The 25,162-nt window shown below is 39.4% G+C and overlaps 1 protein-coding gene across 2 annotated transcripts in view; it reads left to right on the top strand.

The window, feature by feature from the left end:
- Mcmbp (minichromosome maintenance complex binding protein) overlaps positions 1-25,162 on the top strand; it is a 44,540-nt gene that overhangs the window by 641 nt on the left and 18,737 nt on the right. For both annotated transcript variants that reach the window (XM_005412168.2, XM_005412167.2), the window contains exons 2-7: positions 16,327-16,412; positions 17,347-17,487; positions 17,579-17,620; positions 18,487-18,588; positions 21,261-21,405; positions 24,769-24,920. In XM_005412168.2, the coding sequence (XP_005412225.1) occupies positions 16,327-16,412; positions 17,347-17,487; positions 17,579-17,620; positions 18,487-18,588; positions 21,261-21,405; positions 24,769-24,920 (668 nt within the window). The remainder of the gene's footprint in view (positions 1-16,326; positions 16,413-17,346; positions 17,488-17,578; positions 17,621-18,486; positions 18,589-21,260; positions 21,406-24,768; positions 24,921-25,162) is intronic.

The following is a 25,162-nucleotide window of genomic DNA, read 5'->3' as shown; positions in this document are numbered from 1 at the left end:
CGACTGCTGCAGACCCGGAGGGGCCCGAGCCCCGGGAGGGCCGCGGGAGCTGTGGCGAAGGGAGCCACTCTGCCTGTGGGAGCCCACAGGGTATTTCAAAACTTCCGGTGTGTCGGAGCACTGCCCGCACCTCCACGCCGAAGTTGACTCTAGCGCTGGTGTTTTACATAGCTCCTCCTCTAAAGATTTCAATGTTTAGCTCTGAGGACTTGAGAACCCATCCGATCGTATCCTGCTCCCGTGCCAGAGCTAGCCAGAAATGTAACTTCTTAAGTTTCTACCTAGACGGTGCTGAAGATGTTGCAGGCAAACTTAGTACATTTTTAGTTTCAATCGCGGTTGCTAGTTTTCTGCGAAGGGGACACGACGAGAAGTGCAGACTTGTTTCTCCTTAACTGGGCCTTTTGGTCCCCACCCCTTACTCCAGTCTCTTTACCTTTGGGACGGTGGAGTCAGGCAAGCAGAAATCTCTGTGTTGGACCGCAGCACCTGATTCATTTGCAGTTGTGTGCCCTTAGTGCTTTTAAAACTTCGCAGGGGGTGGGCCGCTCAGAGATGGAACACGTGCTTGGCTTGGGGTAGGCCCTGAGTTCTTTGCTTAGGGGTGAAAAAAAAGTATATGTTATATCGTGGGTTACAGAGAGGAAGACTAGTAGGAACTCTATACCAGGAAAGGAAACCTTCCCTACTGCCAACATGTACTAATAAAAGTTTTTTTGAAAAAAGAAGCTAAATAGTCCACAGCAAGTGAGGATTGAATTGCAGTGTTGGTTTAAGAGGGTGCAGATGCAGAGATATATTTTAGGAAAAGTCCTTCCAAAGTAAAAGGGATGCTTAAAGTGTTAAGTTCTAGTTACTGACACTAGAAAATTAATTTATGAGAAATACCCCGTAGTTTGGTCTTGCTGGGTAAATGAGATGGTTTTATTTGTTTTGTTTTGGTACTGGGGAGTGAACCTAGGACCTCAAATGTGAGAGTTAAAGCACTCTACCACTGAGTTACATTCCCAGCCCTACTTTTATTTTATTTTGAGAGGGAGTCTCAGAGTGACTCTGGCCTCAAACTTTGGATCCTCCTGCTTCAGTCTCCCAAGTAGGAATTACATAAAGGCATGTTACACCATGCCTGGTGAGAGGGCTTTTTTTAAATTACTTTTTTAATTTTTGAAGACTTTAAATTTGATACAGATACACATGTGTTTGTGTGAGATTTTGTTCTCTTAAGTTCCCTAAGTGTGTGCTTCTAAGGACCACATTTCATAGTACAAGAAGGAATAATTTGGTTATGAAAGACTGTTTCTACAATGTCTTATTAGTTTTGTCGACTATTGTGGGAACTTGAGCCTTGTGATATTCACCTCTAGAATGTCTCATTCCTATATAGAGTCTTAGAGAGAAGTCAGTGTTTTGTAGAATCTGTCATTAAGTCTGTACTTTTGCTGTATTTTCCTACCACTGTAACTATATTGAGAACTCTTATAATACCTGCATTACAGGTATGTTATGAGAAACAAGTAAAACTTGTAGATACTTCTTGGTTTAGTAGGAAATTGCTTTTTTGTTTTTGTATTTTGGTGCTGGAAATTGAACCCAACACAGGCCAAGCACATGCTCTACCATTGAGCTATACCTTTAACCCTAGGAAATTGCTTTAACACGGTTTCCACCAGATAGAAAGGTAATGCATGTTGCTTGTTTAAAACAAAAAGTTAAAGTCAGTAACATATAGAATATGAAAGACTTCTCTCATTCTTCATCTTCAAGATAACCTGCTTAGTTCATGATTGTTCAGCTTATCATTAATTAATTAATTTAGGGTGCAGGGGCTCTATCTCAGGGCCTCACACATTCTAGGCAAGTTCAGCCAGCCCCAGCCTTCAGTTTATTTTCTTTGTGTACATTTACACTGTTTCTTAAAACTGAAAAATGCAAGTTTGCTGTGCATATTATTCTGAAACATGGGGGGTTTTTGGTTTTTGGTTTTTTGAGACGGTCTCACTGTGTAGTCCAAGCCAGCCTTGAACTTGGTATGTCCTGGCGTTGGGCTTGTGCTCTTCTGCCTCAGCTTCCCTAGTGCTGGGATTACAGGTATGCCGCATCACATTTGGTTGAAATACGTTTCTTTTTTGCTGCCCAGCACTGGGGATTGAACCCCTTTAACACTGATGTATAAACCCAGCCTTTTAAAGTATTTTTTACTTATTGTCCTCCTAGAGATTGAACCCAGGATCTTCACACTGTGCTACACCTTGAGCCTTTTTAAAATTTATTTATTTTTATTTTGAGACAGGTTCTTAGTAAGTTGCCCAGTTTGGTCTGGAACTTTGTACCTCCTGCCTCGGGTTCCCAGAACACTGGGATTTTTTTTTAATATATCTTAGATATCTTTCCAACTAAATCTGAAGGATTTATTTTCCCATTCTGATAACTTTCCCATTCTGATAACTTCACAGTGTTGGTCGTATTTTAGATTAGTTGACTTATCTAGAGTTGTGTTGTTGGATGCAGTAGCTACTTGTAGCTATTTAAATTAGTTGAAATTACACAGAAGTCCAGTTCCTCAATGTCACTAACCACATTTCAAGGGCTCAGTAGTTACCTGTCCACAGAAATGTTATGTTGTATTAGGCAGCACAAGTACTACAGGTTATTGCTACCATCTCAGGTCAGGTGCACAGTACAGATCTAGCGTACTTGCTTTTTAGTATGTGATGCTAGGGAGTTTTGTTTGTTTTTGTCTTTTTGAAACAGGGTTTCATTATACAGTTCAGGCTGGCCTTGAGCTCACTACGTAGCCCAGGCTGGCCTTGAACTTGCAACGATCCTCGTGCCTCAGCCTCCCAAGTGCTGGGATTACAGGTGTGTGCCAGCACCCCCAGCCTCACCTGCTTCCTGAATCTTTCTCATTTAGGATTTGAATTCTGTCAATATATTTTGTCTGCTCTAATTCTTAAATATCTTTTTAGTCTTTTCCAGAGATATCCATCCTTAAGACTACTGTTACAATTCAGGTCATTGTTTCTTTTTGTGGATGACATGGCTTCCTGCTGGTTTCTTGCTCCAGTCTAGTTTCTCTTTTTCATTCTCTACACCAGGACCAAATCTTTTAGTGACTTCCTGTTCCCCTTAATATCTGATCCAGACTTTTTTTCCTTGTGGTACTGGGATTAAACCCAGGATGTTCACACTGAGCTATATCTGCAGCACTTTTTTTTTTTTTTTGGATTCACCCCTACCTCACTGGCAGACGTGATCACTGCGTTCCTTTTCATACTCTCTGTCCTGGCCAGACTGAATTGTCTTTCAGTACTGTGTTTTTAAACCCTGCCTCTGGGGTTTCTGCATGTGCTGTTTACTTTGTCTGGTGCCCCTTTCCCATCCCAAGTTTGCTTTCTTGCTTAACTCTTACTTTTCCTCTGGAACCAAGTTAAGTTCGATGCTCTCTGTTCCATGTTACTTGAGTCCCATTCAACCCTGTAAATCAGTATGTAAAACCCTTCGTTGAAATTGCTTGTTTCTTGAATTCCTTCACTAGATTTTGACTGACAATTCAGAGCCTGTGTCTACAGAGTTCACTGTTTTATCCTGCTGGTTTTTTTGGGTTTTTTTTGCGGCAATCTCACTGTGCAGTTCAGGTTGGCCTTGAACTCACTATATAGCCCAAACCGGCCTTGAATTGTGGCTCCTCCTGCCTCAGCCTCCCAAATACTGGAATTACAGGCATGCGCCACTTACTGAATGAAAGCAGTGGACTGATTACTGGTGTAAATTGGATGGTTCCTAAGACCACACTTACCAAGTTTAGGACAGTCCTGATGAGCCTTGTATTGTTCCAGAAAGTAGATCATGCAAGTTTTTTGTTTTCCACCGGAACCAAGATCCTGATTCTTTTTGGTTTAGGTACAAAACTTTGAAATTATGTAGTTCGCCAATCATACTTATATGAATCATAATATATCTTTTTAAGCCAGTCTCTGTTTTATAGTTGTTTTTATATAAATGTTTCCTTGGGAGCCTTTACAAAATGCGGCTAATGTTTCATTTCTAGTTTTTAATTAATTTTATATACAGGACATTGAAGCCCGAGGGCTTAAGATTTAGGAATATAATTCAACAGATATTAAAATTTTATTTATTTTTTGCTACTGAGGATTGAACCTGGGACCTTTACACTAAGCTACATCAGCAACTTTTTATTTTTTGAGACAGAGTCTTGCTAAGTGGCTAAATTTCCTGATATCACTGTATACTCCCAGCTTTGTAAGAATTTGAGATCCTCTTGCCTCAGCCTCCCAGAATGTTGAAATTATATGTATATGTTGTCTTACCCAGAAGATCTACTTCAGCATATCTTTTTGGGACTCTGTTATGTGTATAGTGCTGGTGGCTTAGTCCCTATGGGAATTGTTCATTAGTGACATATCAAATTGCTTCCCTTAAAGGCAAGAACTTAAAATTAAAAGAAAGAAAAAAAAAAAAGAACAGCCAAGGATAGAGCTCAGCAGCACAGTGCCTGCCTGGCAAGTGTCAGGTCCTAAATTCAATTCCTGGTACTACAACAAAAAGAAAAAACAACTTTGTATCTTACTTTTTTAAAAATTATTTTTTTCATTTAAAGAACAGATTTTTTTTTGGTTTGAATTAATAACTTACCCCCCCCTTCTTACATTTTTTTTTTTTTTTTTTTTGGTTTTGGTTTTTCTCTGGTACCGAGAACCAAACTCACGACCTTGCGCTTGCCAGGCAGGCGCTTTGCCACTGAGCTAAATCCCCAGCGCCTCCCCCTTTGTGATGAGATCTCATTATGTTGTCCAGGGTAACCTCAGACTCCTGAGCTCCAGTGCTCCTCCTGTCTCCTGACTAGATGGGACTGCAGGTTTCTGCCACTGTGGCCATCTATAACTTCTTTTATTCATTTGTTTTGAAATACTGAGAATTGAACCCAGAGCCTTCACATTGAGTTACATCCCTAACTTTTTTTTTTCTCTTTTTGAGGCAGGGTTTTGCTATGCAGTTCAGGCTGGCCTTGAACTCACTTTGTAGCCAGGCTAGCTTTGTACCCTGGGCAGTCCTTCTGCCTCGACCTCCTGAGTGCTGGGATTACAGGTGCGTGCCACCACACCCAGCTGAGACATGGTCTCTCTGAGTCATGAAATTTCCCAGCTGGGTTTAAATTTGTGATAATCCTGCCTCAGGCTTCCAGAGTGCCGGGGTTATAGGTATGTTACTACCACATCTAGCTAGCTATAACTGCTTTTAATTTCAGAAAAAGAGCAGTACTTAGCAACTCTGATTTCTTTTACTCTTTTGGCTTGAAGGTGTTGGTTGAAGCAGATCATTATTTTTGGTTATATTTGAGAATTTTTCATTATATGTAACAGGCTGGCTCGTGTAAAAAAGAGCAGTGGTATGTGCAGGAGGGCAGGTTTGAAGTGTATCATCACTAGCCTTTTAGAGCATGTAAAGTAATAAGATCAACTGGTGGCACATGCCCTGCAATCCCAGTTACTTGAGAGGCTGAGGTAGGAGGATTGCAAGTTAAGGGCCAGCTGGGCAATTTAGCAAAATCTTATCTCAAAAAATAAAAGGACTGGTAATGTAGCTCAGTGTTAAGAGTCTTTGTCTGGCATATAGAAGTTCCAGGGTTCAATCCCCAGGACTACAGGCGGGGAAAAAACCAACTATTAGAAATTGATCTGCTCTTTATTATCACTGTGAATCTAAACAGATAGATCACACCATCATTGTCTACCCCACTTGGATCTCTCCCACAAACCTACCCTTGGTAGACCCCTGAACAGTTTGAGTGTGGAAACCTGAGGGATGGGGAGTGGGTCGGGTATCCCAAGGGACTGAGTGGACTTAGGAACTGGGAAACTAAGCAATCCAAGCAAATGTTGTCATTTGTTCCCATACTACCTGCATTCATCTCTGCACATTAACTCTCTCCTCTAGTGCCAAAATTGACTTCCCAGTTCCAGTCCTCAATAGAAGCATCTTTACCTTCATCCCAAATTCCAGGGATAGAAAATCTGATTGACCCAGTATGGGGTCAAGATTCTACTGTTGAGCTATATAAGACAGTCATGACTTTTGAGGCCCACAATTTGACAGTGGGGACATTCTTTTTGAGACAGGGTCTCACTGTATACTAGCTCAGGCAGCCCTCAAATTCGTGGTGATCCTTCTGCCTCAGCCTCCTGAGTGCTGGGATTACAGGTGTGCACCATCACACCAGCTGAAAATTTACCATCTTAAGATGTACAGTTTAATGGTTTTTAATATACTCATATTGTTCTGTAACCCCTACCACTATCATTTTCACCACCTGTGAAAGAAACCCCGAACTTGTTACTAGTCACTGCCAGTCCCCCTGTGCTATTCTCTGGCTACTACCTGTCTAGTTTTCATAGATTTACTTGGTGTGGGCATTTCATATACATGGTATCATACAACATGTGGCCTTTAAGGCCTGGCTTGTTTTACTTAACATAATATTTTCAAAGCCCATCCATATTGTAGATGTATCAGTGCTACATTTTTATGACAACATTCTATTTTATGTATATATATCACATATTATCATTCATCCACTGATGCAAACTTGGGTTGTTTCTACTTATTAGTTGTGAATAGTACTGCTCTAAACATTCATATACAATTTTTTTTTCTTCTCATTTTGAGACAGGGTCTTGCTATGTCATTCAGATTGGCCTTGAGCTCACTTTGTAGCCCAGGCTGGCCTTGAACTTGCAACAATCCTCCTGCTTCAGCCTCCTGAGTGCTGGGATTACAGGGGTGTGCCAGCAGGCCTGGTGATTCAGATAAAATTTTTTCTGTGGGTTTTTTTGGGGGGGATCTTTTTGAGATGAGGTCTTACTATGCAGTTCAGGCTTGTCTTTTCTTTTTTGGTACCAGGAATTGAACTCAGGATTAGGCTGGTCTTGAACTCACTTTGTAAGTAGCCTAGGCTGGCCTTGAACTCGAAACAATCCTCCTTCCTCAACCTCCCAAGTGCTGGGATTATAGGTGTGTGTCACCATGCCCAGCTCTCAATTATTTATGTGAATATATGTTTTCAGTTCTCTCAGTATAGCTCAGGTTCAACTAGGTTCGGTAGTACACACCTATCATCCCAGCTTTTGAGAAGCTGAGGCAGGAACATAACCAGGTCAAGCTCCACTTGGGCAACATAATGAGATCCTTTCTCACAATTTTTTTTCTTTGGTACTGGGAATCGAACTCAGGACCTTGTGCTTGCCCCGCAGGCACTTGTGCTACCTGGACCCATTTTCACAATTTAAAAAGGGGTGAGGTAGAGGCTAGAGATGTTACTCACTTGGAAGGAGTGTACCCTTCGGTTGGATTGCTGGGTCTTGTGTTAATTGTATGTGCAACTATTTATTTGGACGTTTGAGACAAGGTCTCACTGTGTAACCCAGGCTTGCCTCACACTGGTGGCAATCCAAGCACTGGGACTGTAAGCATGTGCCACAACATCTGGGTTATTTAAACTTTCATACAGGGTTTTGCTGCGTTGCCGGTCGGAACTCCTGGGCTCAGGTGATTCCCCTGCCAAGTATCTGCAACTTCATGTGCTTGCCACCTTGCCTGCCTTTTATATTGTGTGTGTTTGTTTGTTTTAGTCCGGGGATTGAACCCAGTGCCTTTGCACTGAGCTGTATCCCCTATTTTGAGACAGAGTCTTCCTAAATGGTCCAGGTTGTGCTTTCCCTGACAATCCTCCTGCCTCAGCCTCCCAGAGTTCTGGGTACGGGCATGCATACCACAACCTAGCCTGAGTTTTTACTTTTTTTTTTTTTTTCTTTTTTTTTTGGAGACGGTCTTGCTGTGTAGTTTATGCTGGCCTTGAACTCACCATGATCCTCCTACCTCAGCCTCCTGAATGCTGGGATTACAGCCACACACCAGCATGCCTAGCTCAATTCCTTTGTATTTTGTCTGATAGAGAGAGGTTACAAGCTAGCCAGATTTCGTGTCACATGGCTGTAATCCCAGCTACTTAGGAAGCTGAGACATGAGGATCACAAGTTCAAGACCAGTCTGTACAATTTAGAAAGGGCCTGTCTCAAAATGGAAAGGCTAAGGGTGTAGTTTGGATCTAGGGATGTAACTCATTGATAGAGTGCTTGCCTAGCATATGCAAGGCCCTGAGTTCAATCCCCAGTACTGCCAATTAAAAAAAAAAGTTAAAAAACCAGTGAGTAGCATTTAGTATATGATTGTATAACCCCTCACACTCACACACTATACGTACTGGAGAATTTGGACTAACAGGGAAGGAAATATAAATCCTATCAATAAATTAGGTCAGTCAGTGTTTCAAAAATCAAAGTCAAATGGTTTGTTTTTCTTACTCCTCCAACTTTACAATTAAGTCATATGTATAGTTTTTCATTTTTAAACAGGTTTTGAACTTTCTCAGAAGCTTGTTCAGAGCACTGAGATAATTTTTTTCTTTAATTATTTAATATATTGGGTAATGTAAATAGATTTTTTGTGATAGTGAACTACCTTTGCATTTTTTGGAGTAAGTACTGCTTGGTCATAATTTCTTCACTGTATTAGACAGCTGATTTTTACATTTGATTGCTGGTTGAGACCAGGTCATGCTATATGACCTAAGTTAGACTCAAACTCCTGGGCTCCCGTGATCCCCCTGTCAGTCTCTGGAGTAGTTGGGACTGTAAGCATCCACCACCACGCCCCACCTAACTAAAACTTTCTATAGGACTTTTTTTTGTATTAGTGATTGGACTGAGGGCCTTCAGACTGAGTTAACATTCTCAGTCCTGTTTTTATTTTTTCATTTTGTGGCAGAGTCTTACTAAGTCATTGAGTTGCCTAGAGTGGGTTCCAACTTGAGATCCTTCTCAGCCTCCCAAAGTGTTGGGATTACAGACGTGTACCGTCGTGCCTGGCTATAGCCTGAAATTTTGTAAAATTATGTAGATACGGGACTCCATGGACATGGAAAAAAAGATTAGCTGCTGTTTCTTTTGTTTCTCATATTGGTATTATATACACTGTTCTTGGACAAAAATGTAATAACATAACTTAGTCTGCCAATTTTATGCCGCTCTGGCAGTATGAATTCTTTTAGGAATTCATGTATTTTACATTTTTAGCTTACTAATTAATGCTTTATGATATTTTGTATAACTTTTGGTATTCCTCTTATCTCTATACCATTTTCCCCTTTTTCATTTTGTTATTTAGGCTGTTATCTGTAGTTAATGTTCTTCTTGGTATTATGTTTTGTTTCTGTCTTATTTATATGTATGATTTTGTTCTTTGTATGTATTGTCTTTTCCTTTTGAAGAGATTTGGGAGAAAATTTGTCTTGATCACTTGGGTTGTGGTTGTCCGGTTCCTTTTTGCTTGCTTGTGGTACTAGCCACTGAGCTCAGGGCCTTCTCACTGAGCTACATTTGAGCCCTTCCCCATTTTTTGATATAGGGTCTCATTAAGTCTCTAAGTTGCTCCGAATAGGTTGGAGCAACTGCCTCAGCCTCCCAGTGTTGGGATCACAGGTGTGTGCCACCACACCTGGCTGTCCATTTCCTTGATGTCTGCCCTTAGCATTATTATATTCTTTTTTTTTTTTTTTGGTTTTTCTCCGGTACCGGGAACCGAACTCACGACCTTGCGCTTGCCAGGCAGGCGCTTTTGCCGCTGAGCTAAATCCCCAGCCCCTATTATATTCTTTTTTATTCTATGAATTTGTTTTTTCAACTGTGTGATCTGGATATTAATAAGCTCATCAATTTCTATTCTTTCTTGGTATTTGATAAACATAGTAAAAGCTATATAACTTTTTTTCTAAATATCACCTTAGTATCCCACAAATATTAACCTGTATAAATTCCTTTCTTGTCCACCCAGAGTATTATTATAATTACTCTCACAAATTCTTCTCTGAGTTGGGGACTTGTTTGTCTTTTTGAGACAGGGTTTCTCGCTATACAATTCATGCTGGTCTTGAACTCACTTGGTAGCCCAAACTGGCCTTGAATTCACAATGATCCTCCTGCCTCAGCCTCCCAAGTGCTGGGATTACAGGCATGTGCCACTACGCCCAGCTCTTGGGAACTTTCAGTAGTTTGTTGTTGTTGTTTCTTCGGGGGTGCGGGTGGTCTTGCTATGTAGTTCAGGCTGGTCTTGAACTCAGTATGTAGCCCAGGCTGTCCTGGAATTCCCACATTCTCCTGAGTGCTGGGATTACAGGCATGCACCTCCTCTCCTGGCTGTTTGCTTTTATAGGAATGTATGAAAGTGTTGATGTTCTAGGATTTTCCTTCACTACTGATTTTTTATTTTGCCACATTTTGGTCAACAAATGTCATATATCTGATCTCCATTTAAGCTTCCTAAATGGCTAAAAGGTAGAACTCCGTGAATGTGCCTTGTATGCTGTAAAAAAAATGCGGTTTGAACTAGGTGAAGTGGTCAATGTCTGTAGTCCCAGCTACTCTGGAAGCTGAGGCAGGAGGATCATGAGTTTTTTAGGCCAGCCTGGGCAACTTGATGAGAACCTGTCTCAAAATAAGAAGGGTTAGGGGCTGGGGATTTAGCTCAGTGGCACAGTGCCTGCCTGGCAAGCACAAGGTCATGAGTTCAATTCCTGGTACTGGAAAAAAAAAACAAAAATAAAATAAAATAAAATAAAAAGGGTTCAGCACCTCACTCAGTGGTGGAGCACACATGTGAGGCCCTCATGCAGTACCGTGGGGCAGGGGTACTATTTGAGAATTTGCTATTTTATTCATATTTGCTGTATATTTGCTTTTGTATTTTGTTCTGGATTTGTTTCCTCATTTTTGGGTTTTCTTTTCATTTTTTTGAGACAGGGTCTCACTGTGTAGTACATGCTGGCCTTGAACTTGTTTATGTAGCTCAGGCTAGCTTCAAACTCACAGCAATCCTCCCGCCTCAGCCTACTCAGTGCTGGTATTATAGGTGTGCTCTACCACACCCAGCTGGGTTTATGTTTCTGATGTGCCTACTAATTTAGTCTTTTATTATGATTGCTGATTTTTCTCTAAAATAGTTCTGTGAGTTGTTTTATGTATTTTAAAGCTATGTTAAGTTCATTACGTGTTGTATTTTCATGAGGAGTGATAATTTAATTATGTTTCATTTCTTTTTCTTATTTAACCTCATCATTCTTACTAAGCTTTTCCAGAATTTCATTCATATTAATTATTCTCTCAAACCTCTTTTGGTGGGGTTTTTTTTGTTTTGCTTTGTCTTGTGTGGTTTGTTTTTTGGTGGGTGTTCTTCAGTGAGCCCTATGAATTAGTCCCCTAATTTGTGCCAGTCACCTTTAAAGTTTTCTGCATAATTGTTACACTGGGATTTTTTCCCCCCACTGTGTTCATGAGCTAATTCTATTATTTCTTGGATCACATAGTTTCTTCTTAGAGTCTTGTCTTGTCTTGTCTTTTCATTTTGCAGTTCTGGGGAATGAACCCACTCAGCTACACACCCAGCCAATTTTTTTATTTTGAGGCTAAGTTGCTAAGTTACCCAGGCTGTTCTTGACCTTGCAGTCCTCTTGCCTCAGCCTCCCAAGGTGCCACAATCCAGGGTGTGTATCAATCACCACACCTGTCTGGTTCTTTTTAAATTTTAAAATATTTTTAGAAGTAGTGTGAAAAGTGAACAAAAGATACATTACATAATGAGAACACAGTTCACCAGGAAGATGTAACCATACGTGTACTGAACTGTAGAGCTTCAAATACCATACGTGGAACAAAAACTGGCAGTCCTGAAAGGATAATAGGCAAACCTGCAGTCAGAGTTGGAGGTTTAACTACTCCTCTATCAGTTCTTGAAGTGATCCAGTGGATAGAAAATCAAGGAACTGCCACCACCCCTCAACCAAGCAGACCTGATTGATGTTTGTCCACCTAATGACAACATCTACATTCTATTTAAGTGTACATGGAATATTCAGCAAGATAAATCATATCTTGAGTCATAAACCAAACACCAGCAAAGTTCAAAGAGGCGAACTTACCAAGAAGTGTTACCTGATCATCATAAAAGTAAACTGGAAATCAGTAACACAGAGATGACAGGAAAATTCAGACATGTAGAATTAACGCTGCTAAATAGACCATGATTTCAAAAGAAGTCTCCTGCGAAATTTTTTAAAGTTGTGAACTAAAAAAAAAAAAAGAAGAAAGAAAACACAATGAATCAATATATCTAAGCAGAGAAAAAAATGTATTCAGAGGTATTACATGCATTTCTTAGAAGAAAAGAAAGATCTCACTCAAATTAGTAATTTAAGCTTCCACATGTGAATCTAGAAATGAAGAGTAAAGTAAACTCAGATAAACAGAAGAACGGGTATAATACAGAGAGTAAAAGTCAGGAATTGGGGGAAAAAAAAAAAGAGAGAAATTGATGAAGCCTAAAGTCTGTCCTCCTCTCTTCCTTTCCTTGCTTCCCTCTTCCTGCCCCTTTTTTCCTTTAGTGCTGGGAGTGGAACCCAAGGCCTCATGCGTGCTGGGCATGAACTGTACCACTGAGCTGTATCCCCACACACGCACTTTTTATATCAGTGATACTGATAGGCCCCCTATAGAGAAAAGAGGCAAACAAATGAACAGTATTGGAATGAGAAAAATGGTACCACTATTAGCTGTATGGACATGAAAAGGATAATATGAATAGCTGTATGATGTAAATTCAGCGATTAGATGGAATGGGTTGGTTCTTCAAAATCACTATATTAGCTTTCTGTGTCTGCTTTAACAAATTTAGTGGCTTAAAACAATGTGAATTTGTCATTACCAGTTCTGGAGACCAGATACTTGACGTCTCACTGGGATAAAATCCAGTTGTCAGTAGGGCTTGCATTCCTATATGCAGACTCTGCGGGAGAATTTGTTTCTAAGTTTTAGAGTCTGCCTACATGGATTATGGCCTGCTTCTGTTTTCAAAGCCAGCAAATCAAGTTTTTCACATATCTTACCACTTTAACTTCTTCTAACTTCCTCTTCTGTTTCCTTCTACATTTAAGGACCTTTGTAATTATATTTAACCTCCCTTTTGTAAGGTAGCTGATTATTGACCTTAGTTCCATCTGCTATATTAATTCCCTTTGCTGTGTAACATATATTCCCAGGTTCTAGGATTAGGGTGTGAACATCTTTGGAGGGGCCATTTTTTTTTGTTTTGTTTTGTTTTTTCTCGGGTACCGGGAACCGAACTCACGACCTTGTGCTTGCCAGGCAGGCGCTTTTGCCGCTGAGCTAAATCCCCAGCCCATGGAGGGGCCATTATTCTGTCTGCTGTACCACAAGCAATCTAAGCTCACCCTAGTGTGAAGTACATCTTCATCCCCTCAGCCCTTGCCTCTAGTCTGCCCTTGAATCTCTGCTGTGCTTTTTGTCTCTCTGAATTTGCCTATTCTAGTTGCCTCTTGTAAGTAGAATCTATAAATATTTGTACTTTCTGGGGTTTTTTGTTTGTTTTTTAACTTATTTTAAAAATAAAAGAAGGAAAACATTAACAGACATCCATTTACAAAATAGCATAAGAACAAATACCGGGCGTGGTTGCACACGCCTGTAATCCCAGCACTCAGGAGGCTGAGGCAGGAGGACCGATGCAAGTTCGAGGCCAGCCTGGGCTACAAAGTGAGTTCAACTTGAACTTTATAGTGAGACCCTGTCTCAAAAAGACAAAAAAAAAAAAAAAAAAAGCGTAAGATCAATGCAGAGTTACAGACAAAATGGTAGGAAATTGACAATGGTTGTATTACGTATTGCTATCTTCAAAGTGGTTTCTAAATAGAGGAATAGATAAAAAATATAATGGTACTTTTATATAGTGGAATATTACTCAGCTATGTTCGTTTGTTTTTGCGACCGTCTCACTATGTATTTCAGACTAGCCTTCAGCTATCTAGTTCAGGCTGGCCTCAAGCTCAGGGTGATGCTCCCGTCTGAGGGCTGGGATTACAGGTATGCGCCACAAAGCCCAGCAGTATTTGTACTTTGTGCCAGGGTTATCTCACTGTGTAAAATGTTTCAAGGTTCACCCATGTTCTAATCATTTTTTGAGAAAGGAGCAAAGGATAGCTTGATGGAAAAAAAATATATTCTTTTCAAGAAAGGTGTTTAAACATATGCAGAAGTCTGAATCTCAACCTATACTTCATACCTTATGTAAAAATGAACCTGTAGTGGATCATAAATTTAAATATAATACCTAAAACCATAAAAATTCTAGAAGCAAATAAAAAGGCCAGGCATGGTGGCACACACTTGTAGTCCAAGCACTTTGGAGGCTGTGGCAAGATCACTGCAAGTTCAAAGCCAGCCTGGGCTACATAGTAAGTTCAAGGCCAGCCACAAACCTGTTTCAAAAAAAAAAGAAAGGCAAACAGAAGATCTTTGCGTCCTGAGGTGTAGCAGTCAACTTTTAATGCGTGACATCAAAGGCACAGTACGTAAACCAATATCCAATAAATTGGGCTCATGAAAATGAAACTTTGCCCCTGCAAAGTAATACTGTTAGCCAGGCGCAGTGATACCTGTAATCCCAGCACATGGGTGGTGGAGGCAGGAGGATGGTTATGAATTTGAGGCCAGGTTGAAGTACATAGTGAGGGGCTGGGGATTTAGCTCAGCGGCAAAAGCGCCTGCCTGGCAAGCGCAAGGTCGTGAGTTCGGTTCCTGGTACCGGAGGAAAAAAAAAAAAAAAAAAAAAAGAAGTACATAGTGAGATCCTGTATCAAACAAAACAAAACAAAAATACTATTAGGAAAATGAAAAACAAGCTATAGACTGGGGTAGGCTTCTTTTTTTTTTTTTTTTTGAGACAGGGTCTTATATAGTTTAGCTAGGTCTTGATTTTTGTTCTTGTTTGTTTGTTTTGGTACTAGGGATTGAACTCAGGACATTATGCTTGCACAGGTAGGCCATGTGCCACTGAGCTATCTCCTCAGCCCTGCAAGAGAATATTTGAAAATCACAGCCTGAACTGCATTAGCAAGACCCTGTCTCAAAAAAACAAAACAAAATTACACTTAACCAGATGCTCAACTGTGCCATCTCTGGATATTTAACAGAACCTGTTCACAAATGTTTATAGTTGTTTCATTCATAGTGTTCAAAACCTGGAGACAGTCTGAATGTCCTTCAGCAGATGAATGGATAAACAAATTGTTCAGCTATATATTGAGATAGTTCAAGGTTGTCCTGGGCACTTAGTGAGACCCTGTCTCAAAAATCATGTTTATGGGAGGATGGCTGGCAACACAGCTCAGGAGGAAGCCACTGGGTTCAATCCCCCATAACACACACACACACACACACACACACACACTCACACTCACACAAAAGAAATATAGGCCAGTGGTAAAGTGCATTGGGTTCAATCCCCAGTACTGTGACTGAAAAAAATGGGAGAACATGTGCTAGTTTTGCAGAACTACATATTTTCACTACACTGTACTTATTACCTAGCGTTATTTGTTTTAACTTCTACCATTTGTGTTTATCACACAGAAGCTGTAGAAACATGGAATAAAGGGATTTTGTCTATATTTGTTATGGAGCTAATTCTGTTAAAAATAATTCTGGTAACACTATGTTTAGCAGGATTTCCAAGCACTTTTACTTGATGAGGCAAAGACCAGTTGTGAAAAAGGAGCAAGGGGTCAGGAACTCCTCAGGTGATTTTGAATTTCTGGAGCTTGATAACAAAACTGTGGTTATACTATAAGATAACCTCCTTAGGACCTACACACTGAAATACTGAGAAATAAAAATGTATGATTTGTGCAACTTCATGGGTCAGAAAAGTATATATGAGAAAACAGATGATAAAGGAGGCAAGGATACAGGTGTTGTTTGTACTGATGTGAATGTATAATTTTGAAATTATTCCCAAATGAAAAGTTACAAAAAGTAAAATATCCTCTGGTCCTCATTTCAGGGTAACTGTAAGTGTTTTTAATATGCATAAATATCTTGACGAATAGTGCTTTACAAAGGGCAGCTCACGCTGCTTTGGCTGGGCTGGCCTCTTCTCTTACTGTGTTGGTGCTGGCACTGAGGCCGTTAGCGCGAGTCTGCAGATCAGTACCCTCCAGATTTACAGTGCCCCACCTGAACAGAACAGGCTTCTTGAGAACCTTGTGAATGCAGCAGACTGTAAAAGGCACATCTTGAGCAAATTTTAGTTCTGTTTTAACTGAGTAAGCGAAGGTGTGACTCACCTGAACATAGTCTGTTATTACATATTGTATCTTTAGATTTGAAAACTACCTTTCTCTTTCAGCCCAAAATGGAGTTAATCCTGACTGGGAGAAGAAAGTTATTGACTATTTTAAGGAAAAGCTGAAGGAAAACAATGCTCCTAAATGGGTAAGCTTATTGGTACTTTAGGGGAGAGGGCTGAGTAGACTACAGTTCCTTTCAGTGTGGTAGTAACCCATATATAATTAAATATGTAAGCTAGGCATGGTGGCGCACACCTGTAATCCCAGCACTCGGGAGGCTGAGGCAGGAGGATTGTTGAGAGTTCAAGACCAGTCTGGGCTGCAAAGTGAGCTCAAGGCCAGCCTGAGCTGCATATTGAGACCCTGTCTCAAAAAGACAAAACAAACAAGCAAATACGTAGATAGCCCAGCATGATGGGGTACACGTGTAATACCCACACCTGGAGGCTGTGCCAGGAGAACGGCTGTGAGTTTGAGGCCAGTCTGGGCTACCTAGTGGGTTCAAGGCCAGATTCAACTACATAGTGAAACCTTGTATCAGAAAACAATAATAAAACTGTAGCTTACTGTCCACGTCTCCTCTAAATTTGTATGTAGTATTAAAAGATTCTGAGTTTTTTTGGCAACATAAGTTCAAGCAATTAAATGTTTCTGTATTGTACCTCTAGATGGCAGTAACTGACCGTGTTACTTCCTAGACAAACTGGTTATAAGAGCGTCCGTTGCCTTTAGTTTTATCACCTTCATTTAAAAAGAATCGCCATGGATGAATTTTAAGAATTGGCAAGTAAATGCTTTTCTGCTAATTGAAATGTTAGGAAGAAAAAACATCCTAAATTCTACCTTTGGTTCAGGTTTTTCACAGCAGCTTAAGGGAATTCAAAGTTCTTTCATCCAGCAGTTATGTTGTATTGGATGTTGAAATAATTTCATTTCCTGATAGTGTGTGTGTGTGTGTGTGTGTGTGTAGGAGGGGGTACGATGAATTTGTGTCCAGATATGTAGCCTATATATGTATGCATGCTTAATATTTTACAGATAGGACATTTTGTTGACTTACTTGGTTATTTTCTTTTAAGGTACCGTCACTGAATGAAGTTCCCCTTCATTATTTGAAACCTAACAGCTTTGTGAAATTTCGTTGCATGATTCAGGATATGTTTGACCCTGAGTTTTACATGGGAGTTTATGAAACGGTTAACCAAAACACAAAAGCCCGTGTATGTATTGCTTTTTTCGTGAAACTTTCTGCTTATAATGTTGTGGTATTATGTTGATATAATTTATGTTACCTTTTGTTTTGGGTCATAGGTTCTTCATTTTGGAAAATACAGAGATATAGCAGAGTGTGGGGTATGTATCTTTAAGATATATAGAACAACTTTAATAAGAATTTTTTTCCTCAGCAGAGAGTTTATTGTTATTATTTTGGTTTTACTCCTGTTTTACCTTGTGTATAACAGGTTCTATAATATCATGTCCAATATTTCCTTATTTGGTTTAAAAGTTTTGCTATATAGTGAGTACAAGGGCAGCCTGAACTATATAGCAAGACCTTGTCTCAAAATATCAAAACCAAAACAAAATAGAAAAAAAAAAGTTCCTATATATTAAAAAAATTTTTTCTGATGTGATTTTCTTATTATGTTTTTGTCTTTTAAAGGTCTCTCAGAAAGCAGAATATTGTATGTGACAAAATTCTTTTCCTAGTATCTGTATACTTGGTTTTAAAGTACATGTAAATTCTTTTTAAATGAAAGTGAAAGATTAACCAAATCCTTTAAGGAAGGATAATCTATTAGAATAACATAGTAACATGTAGTTTTTTTCCAGTGGATGATGGTGTAATATAGCTTAGTGAAGAAAACTGAAGAGGATTTAAAGCACTCTATTGCAAGTTCTAGCCCCACCTGTCTCAAAATAAAGGGCCAGTGTTATAGCTCAGTGTGAAGGCCTGGGTTCAATCCTCACTACTGCCCCCTCGTGCAAATTTCAGTTTGTCACCTAGGGTACCATGTATTATGGGCTTGAGGGAATTAGTGTTTTGGTTATTACATTTGAAACTATTTTATCAGTTTCTTTTAAAAATGGTAGGAACTAGTTGTTAATTAACTTGAGGTGACATATATATTATAGTTTTATAAATATGAAAATATATTTGCTAATTTAAAATAATTTGTTTTTCTTAATTTTTGAAAATATATTTGTGTGTATCACAGCCTCAACAAGAACTTGATTTAAACTCTCCACGATCTACCACTTTGGAAAGGCAGACTTTCTACTGTGTTCCAGTGCCTGGGGAATCTACATGGGTAAAAGAAATATCCTTTATCTGAAACATGTGAATCATTTCTAATTATTTTTAATGAAAAAGACAACAATTCAGATTTCAAGTTTCTTTTTTTTCCTTTCCTTTCCTTTTTTTCTTTTTTTTTTTTTTTTTGAGATAGAGTCTCACTGTGCAGTGTAGACTGGCCTTGAATTTGCTTATGTAGCTGAGGCTAGTCTCAGCCTTCCAAGTGCTAGGATTATAGGCATGCACCACCACGCCTGGCTGTTCAGATTTCAAGTTTCTAGTTGTCTTACTGCTAAAAAATTATTCCTCATTTACAAAGCTTTGCTTTATTTTAATATAAACTAACCTGAGTATTCATTGAAAAATGCTAAAATTCTGGTACGTTCTTACAGTTTAAGTACTGTGAAAAAGATTGAATTTTCCAGGTGTGGTAGTAGATTCCTATAATCTCTACTCTGGAAGCTGACAGAAAAATCATAAATATGAGGCCAGCTGGGGCAACTCAGTGAGACCCTATCTCAACGTAAAAAATAAAAAAGGGTGGGGACGTAGCTCAGTGTGAGGCTCTGGGTTCAGTGTCCAGGACCACAGTCAGTCAGTCATCAAATAAAAGATTTGGGTAGATTTATAGATATTAAAAGAGTACCATGATAATTAGGTTAAAATACTTTCAAATTAGAATTCATTTTCTTAAGGAAAACAGCATGTTCTTTTGAGAGAAACACTGGAAATACGTCTTTTTTTCTTTTGTCTTATAATTTTTTAGTCATGGCTCACACTGAAGTGCACAGATTTATAAGAGGTTTTATTTGGTTGCTGCAGTGTGTTTCTGTTTTTTCCCTGGTTTTTTGAGATACTGTCTTCTAGTTCTGACTGGCCTTGAACTGACTGTGTAGTGTAGGCTGGCCTGCACCCTACAGCAGTCTGCCTCCCTCAGCCTGGCCAGAGCTGGGATTACAGGTGTGCACCACCACACCTACTCCCCTTCCCTGTGTTTTAATGATATTGTACCTTTGTCCTTTGGCCGCTGCTTATTGTTGGTTTGTTTTTGTTTTTGAGACAGAATCCTGCTGTGTAGTTCAGAATGGCCTTGAACTCACTATGTAGCCCAGGCTGGCCCAAACTCGCAATGGTCCTCTTGCCTCAGCCTTCTGAGTGCTGGGATTACAGGTGTGTGCCACTGTGCCTGGCTCACTGTTATTTTTTTATTAAATGGCTAGGTGTGATTCTTATTGCTCCCCTGAACAAGGTTTTTTGTTTCCTTTGGTTACTTCCATATTTCTGTTTGGCGTTTCACAAAGAGAACTTGTGTTCAAGTTCACTGGCCTTCTCTTAACTCTACTTTCCTATCAACTCCATTTAGTTTTTTTTTATCTCCCATTTAGTTTTTCTTTTTCATTTCAGATATTTTCAGATTAAGATTTTTTCATTTGGTTTTCTCATTGTATTTTTCTGCTAATTTTCCTGTTTGTTTACTCATTATATCTCTTTTCTCTTGAAGTTGTGAATTACAATTTTGTTTTCATGTCCTTTCTGCTAATTGCCATGTCCGGGTCATCTCTGAGTTTTTACTGACTGATTCTAATTTTTCTTGCTTCACATAACTACTAAGGATGTGTTATATGCTGATAGACAACTTTGTGGAGAGTATTCAGGAGGCTGAGGCAGGAGGATCACTGCGTTTTTGAGACTAACCTGCACTACAAAGCAAGACTTTGTCTCAAAAACAAAACAACAACAACAACAAAGAATGGTGGATGCCTGGTGTCCTAGCTATCTGGGAGGCTAAAGTTGGCATAATCACTTGAGCCCAGGAGTTGGAGACCACCTTAGGCAGCGTAGGAGTTTCCCACTCAAAAAAAGAATGTTATGTTAGTTTCTAACAGGTAGTTTACTACAGCATTTGATTTTGTAAAGTCCTGGCTTGGGGATTTGCTAAGGTAGGTATGGAATAGCTATCTCTTGCTGTATAAAGAAGTACTTACGAAATGTGCTATTCAAGGTCTTAAATGCCTAGGATGTTCAGCAAGATCCAGTTGTAGCACTTCCAGCAGCTTTATTTAATTCTTAGCTCAGCAGCAGCTGGTAAGCCTCAAGAAAGCATTTGGACAAAAATACAGAGGGAACCAGCACAGATTTCTCCGTCTTCCATCTTCATCTGCGTTTTTCTTTCCTATAAACTGTAGTTGCTCCAGTAACCCTGAACTATGTGCTGTATTCCCTGCACCCAAGAGTAAGTTGCTGCAGTTCGGAAAATGCTTCTCCCAGAGAGCTGAGGCGATGTGGACTTGACTGGTGTGCCTCTCCTCATTCACTGACTGTAACCTTCTGCTCGATATTGTCCAGCACCTGAAAATAGTTGTTTCACTTATTTTGTCCAGTTTTATGATTGTTTACATCGATCATAGGAGACATAAGGTTTTTATGACCGAAACTGGAGATATGGCCCCCTTTAAAAACTACTTTATTTTTAATAAATTACCAAACTAGTAAGCTTTTTTTTTTAATTTTAAAGAAAAAAAAGATAAATGTAACAGTGAGACTGAGTTTCAAAACAGGTTAGTGGGACAGTTACAATAGTTGATACATTGCATATTGTGGTCTTTGTAACTAGTAATCTTTTGTCAGTCATATAATTAGCGTAATTTATGGTATTCCTCAGCTCATGGTAGTTCTTTTCTTAACCTTTTATTTAACGCCTATGTTAATGCAAACCAAGCTCGAGTCAGTCCCTCGACATCCTACACTCCCAGTCGTCATAAGAGGAGTTACGAAGATGACGAAGATATGGACCTACAGCCCCATAAACAGAAAGACCAACACACAGGTGCCAGACAAGCAGGTAGTGTATACCAGCAGGCTTCCTGTAGATGTCTCCTGCCTTGCTGTATAGTGGGTTTGTTTATAGAATTGATTGTTACATAATATAGTTCTAAGAGTTGGGCATGGTGGTACATGCCTGTAATCCTAGCACTTGGAAGGCTGAGGCAGGAGGATCACTGCAAGTTCTAGATCAGCCTGGGCTACAAAGCAAGACCGTGTCTCCAAAAATATAGATATATTTTTTTGTTTTGTTTATTTCTAGATTTAGAAGCTGCTAATGATGTGGCAGCCTTCTTCTTTATCAAAATTGTGGGTAGTTTAGAGTTTGGGGGTGTAACTATACAAATATATTAGTATTCTTTTTCTCATCCCCACATTTCTTTAAAATGAATAAGAGTAAGTGATGTATTTAAACCCAAGAAATGTGGTAATTCTCTTATCACTTAAGTAATTGATGTTCCTTTATATTTCTTGCCCCCTCACCCTGTTTAGGGATTTTTTGGTGGGTGGAGATTTAAAGTGGGAGTTCCCTGTGCATTCCAGGCTGGCCTTGAACTGGCCTAGCCCTGGTGGAGCTAAGGCTTGAGTGATCCTCCTGCCTCAGCTTCCTGAATGCTGCAATTACAGGCGTGCACCACACCTACCTCTGTTTCTTGCCCTTTGTTGTTTATTTATCTATCTGTTTATTTTTGTCTTTCTGAGGCAGGGTTTCTTTATGTAGTTCAGCCTGGCCTTGAACTCACTATGTAGCCCAGGCTGGCCTGGAACTCACAGCAATCCTTCTTCATCAGCCTCGTGAGTGCTAGAATTAGAGGCATGCTAGAATTAGAGGTGTGCTCCACCACGCCTGGCTTCTTGCCCTTTTTTAAATGAATGTGATACTATAGTGCTTTTTATATACTTGATTACCTTATTTATGTGGAACTCAACTTGTTGGTTTCTAGGCAATTTTTATATATGGAAACTTTTTATTTTGAGATATGTAGTGTTACATTCAGTTATAAGAAATAGTATAGCAGCTGAGTGTGGTGGTGCATACCTATAATCTCAACACTTGGGAGGCTGAGGCAGGAGGTTGTAAGTTTGAGGCCAGCCTGAATTACATAGACCCTGTCTCAAAAAAACTTCAAAACAAAACAAAACAAAACAAGCCAGATCTCTCATATACCCTTAATTGGTGACATCTTGCATAATGTTAGTGGAATATCTAACCAGGAAATGAACACTGATACAATCTATCAGCCTTGCTCATACATACAGGCATTTGTTTGTGTGTATTTAGTTTTGTGCAATTTTACCACGTGTAGCCATGCTAAGAGTCAAGATTCAGACCTAACTCTGCCATTGGCCCTGTTCACGCTTATCTCTCCCATTCAAGTCCCTGCACCCTGACAACTAATAATCTGTTCTCTACTTCTGTAAATTTGGAATTATAAGAATATTTTTTCTTTTTATTTTATTGGTACATTTTAGATATACATAATGATAGCATTCATGATAGGGAGTTTGTACCTGTACATGATAAATCTTGATTCTCGTTTTTCCCCATTCCTCTTCCCTCCCTCCAAAGCTTTGTTGCCATCTTTTTCTTTTTTTCTTGTCTCTTCTTTCCTACCCCCTTTCCCAAGTTCTCCTTCTCTTTTTTTTTTTTTTTTTTGTTCTTTTTAAGACAGGATCTCGCTATGCAGTTCAGGCTGGCCTTGAGCTCACTTTGTAGCCCAGGTTGATCTTGAACTTGCAACCATCCTCCTGCCTCAGCCTCCCGAGTGCTGGGATTACAGGCGTGTGCCACCATGCCTGGCCCCCAAGTTCTCATTTGAACATTTTCTTGCCATTTCCCAATATCTGTTAAACATTTTAGCCCTTGTTTACACTCTTGGTTTCTCACGCCAGAGAAACGATGTGATATGTACACATGTGTCGGATTTATTTCACTTAAGAGTATGGTGTCAAGGTGCCTCTACTTAGCTGGAAATGTCTCAAGCTTATCCTTCTTTATGGCTGAGTAAAACTCCGTTATATAAAAAACCACGTCTTGTATCCATTCATCAGTTAATGGGTATCTGGGATTTTTCCAAGATTTAGCTATTACAAAATGTGCCACAAAACATGGGTGTGCATATATTGCCATGGCATGATGGATTTAATTCTTTCAGGATGATACAAAAAGGGAATAGCTGGGTTGCATGGAACCTCTAGTTTTAGTTTTTTGAGGCATCTCCACACTGATTTCCATAGTGCTTGTGCCAGTCTGCACTCCCACCAACAGTGGAAAAGGGTTCCTTTTCCCCACATCTGCCAGCATTTGTTATTGGTTGATTTCTTTTTGTTTGTTTGTTTGTTTGTTTTTCTTCCAGTACCAGGAATCGAACTCACGACCTTGCTTTTGCCAGGCAGGTGCTTTGCCGCTGAGCTAAATCCCCAGCCCCTGGTTGATTTCTTGATAATAGCCATTTTTTCTGGAGTTAGATGGAATCTCAGTGAATGTTATATAAATGGAATCATGTATAAACTTTGGGGACTGGGTTTTTCTATTCAGCATAATTCACTTGAGATCCATCCAAATTGTTGTATGTATCAATAATTTATTCCTTTTTATTGCTGAATAGTGTATGATAGGCTATGTTTTTATTCTAATTAGCTATCAGCCCTAAACTGGAACTCCTATAGGAGAAAGAGCTATCTTTTAATGACCTATATGTTCCCATGAATTTGTCTGATACCTTGGTAGATAGTGGATTTTTTTTTTTTTTTTTTTGGTTTTGGTTTTTCTCCGGTACCTGGAACCGAACTCACAACCTTGCGCTTGCCAGGCAGGTGCTTTGCCGCTGAGCTAAATCCCCAGCCCCTATAGTGGATATTAATAAATGTTTGTTAGATGACTTTATTGGTGTCTGGCTTTATTCTGCCTAGTATGTATAAAGAAAGTGTGTCCTACCAAGCTATTTTGTAGTAAGTAGTGTATGTATTTCCTGAATCAGGGATATCGAAGTAACTGTATTGAATATTTACTTTTAAAAATACTTACATGAGGTTTTTTGGGGGGCATTTTTTGTTTGTGCCAGGAATCAAACTCAAGACCTTGCGTTTCCCAGGCAGCTGCTATACTGCTGAGCTGTATCCCCGAGCCCACTTTACATGAGTTTGATAGGAGTGATTTGTTGCTATTTTATAATAGGGAAAGAATTAAAATTTTCTGATTCATACTTTATCTTTGCTCTCTTGTAGATCAAAGGCTTTATTAGTATGTGTTATTAAAATTATAACAATGTGATCTTTTCAAACTCAGAAACATTTCTGTCTAATTTGAGAAACACTTTTGGAATGTTTTCTTCAGGATGCCTTAGAAATGACTAAACACAGTGCTGTCCTTTGAATTTAGGGAGCGTCAGTGGTCTTCAGTGGTGTGGAGAGCCAAAACGTTTAGAAACTGAAGCTTCCACAGGGCAACAGCTGAACTCCCTGAACCTCTCTTCTCCTTTTGATCTGAATTTTCCACTGCCTGGTGAGAAGGGCCCTGCCTGTCTTGTAAAGGTAATGTAATAAAACCTTTCTTATCCCTGACGTTGATAGGTATGTTAATCTATCTAGGAAGCTGACATGGAGAACTCTTAGAATTTGTATCAGTTGTTTTTATAAGTAAATCAGAAATTTAGAGACATGCAGCAACAAAAATTTTATATTACAGGCTTTGGGTCAGGAGTATAATATGAGTCTCCCTGGGGTAAAATAAAGTTGACAAGAAGGCCTCATTGTTTTTTTTTTTTTTTTTTTTT

Source organism: Chinchilla lanigera, unplaced genomic scaffold, assembly GCF_000276665.1.
Source record: "Chinchilla lanigera isolate Chin_1 unplaced genomic scaffold, ChiLan1.0 scaffold00150, whole genome shotgun sequence".
NCBI classification, from domain to species: Eukaryota; Metazoa; Chordata; class Mammalia; order Rodentia; family Chinchillidae; genus Chinchilla; species Chinchilla lanigera.
Note: the sequence above shows the minus strand (reverse complement) of the source record. Positions and strands in the feature narration are given on the sequence as shown.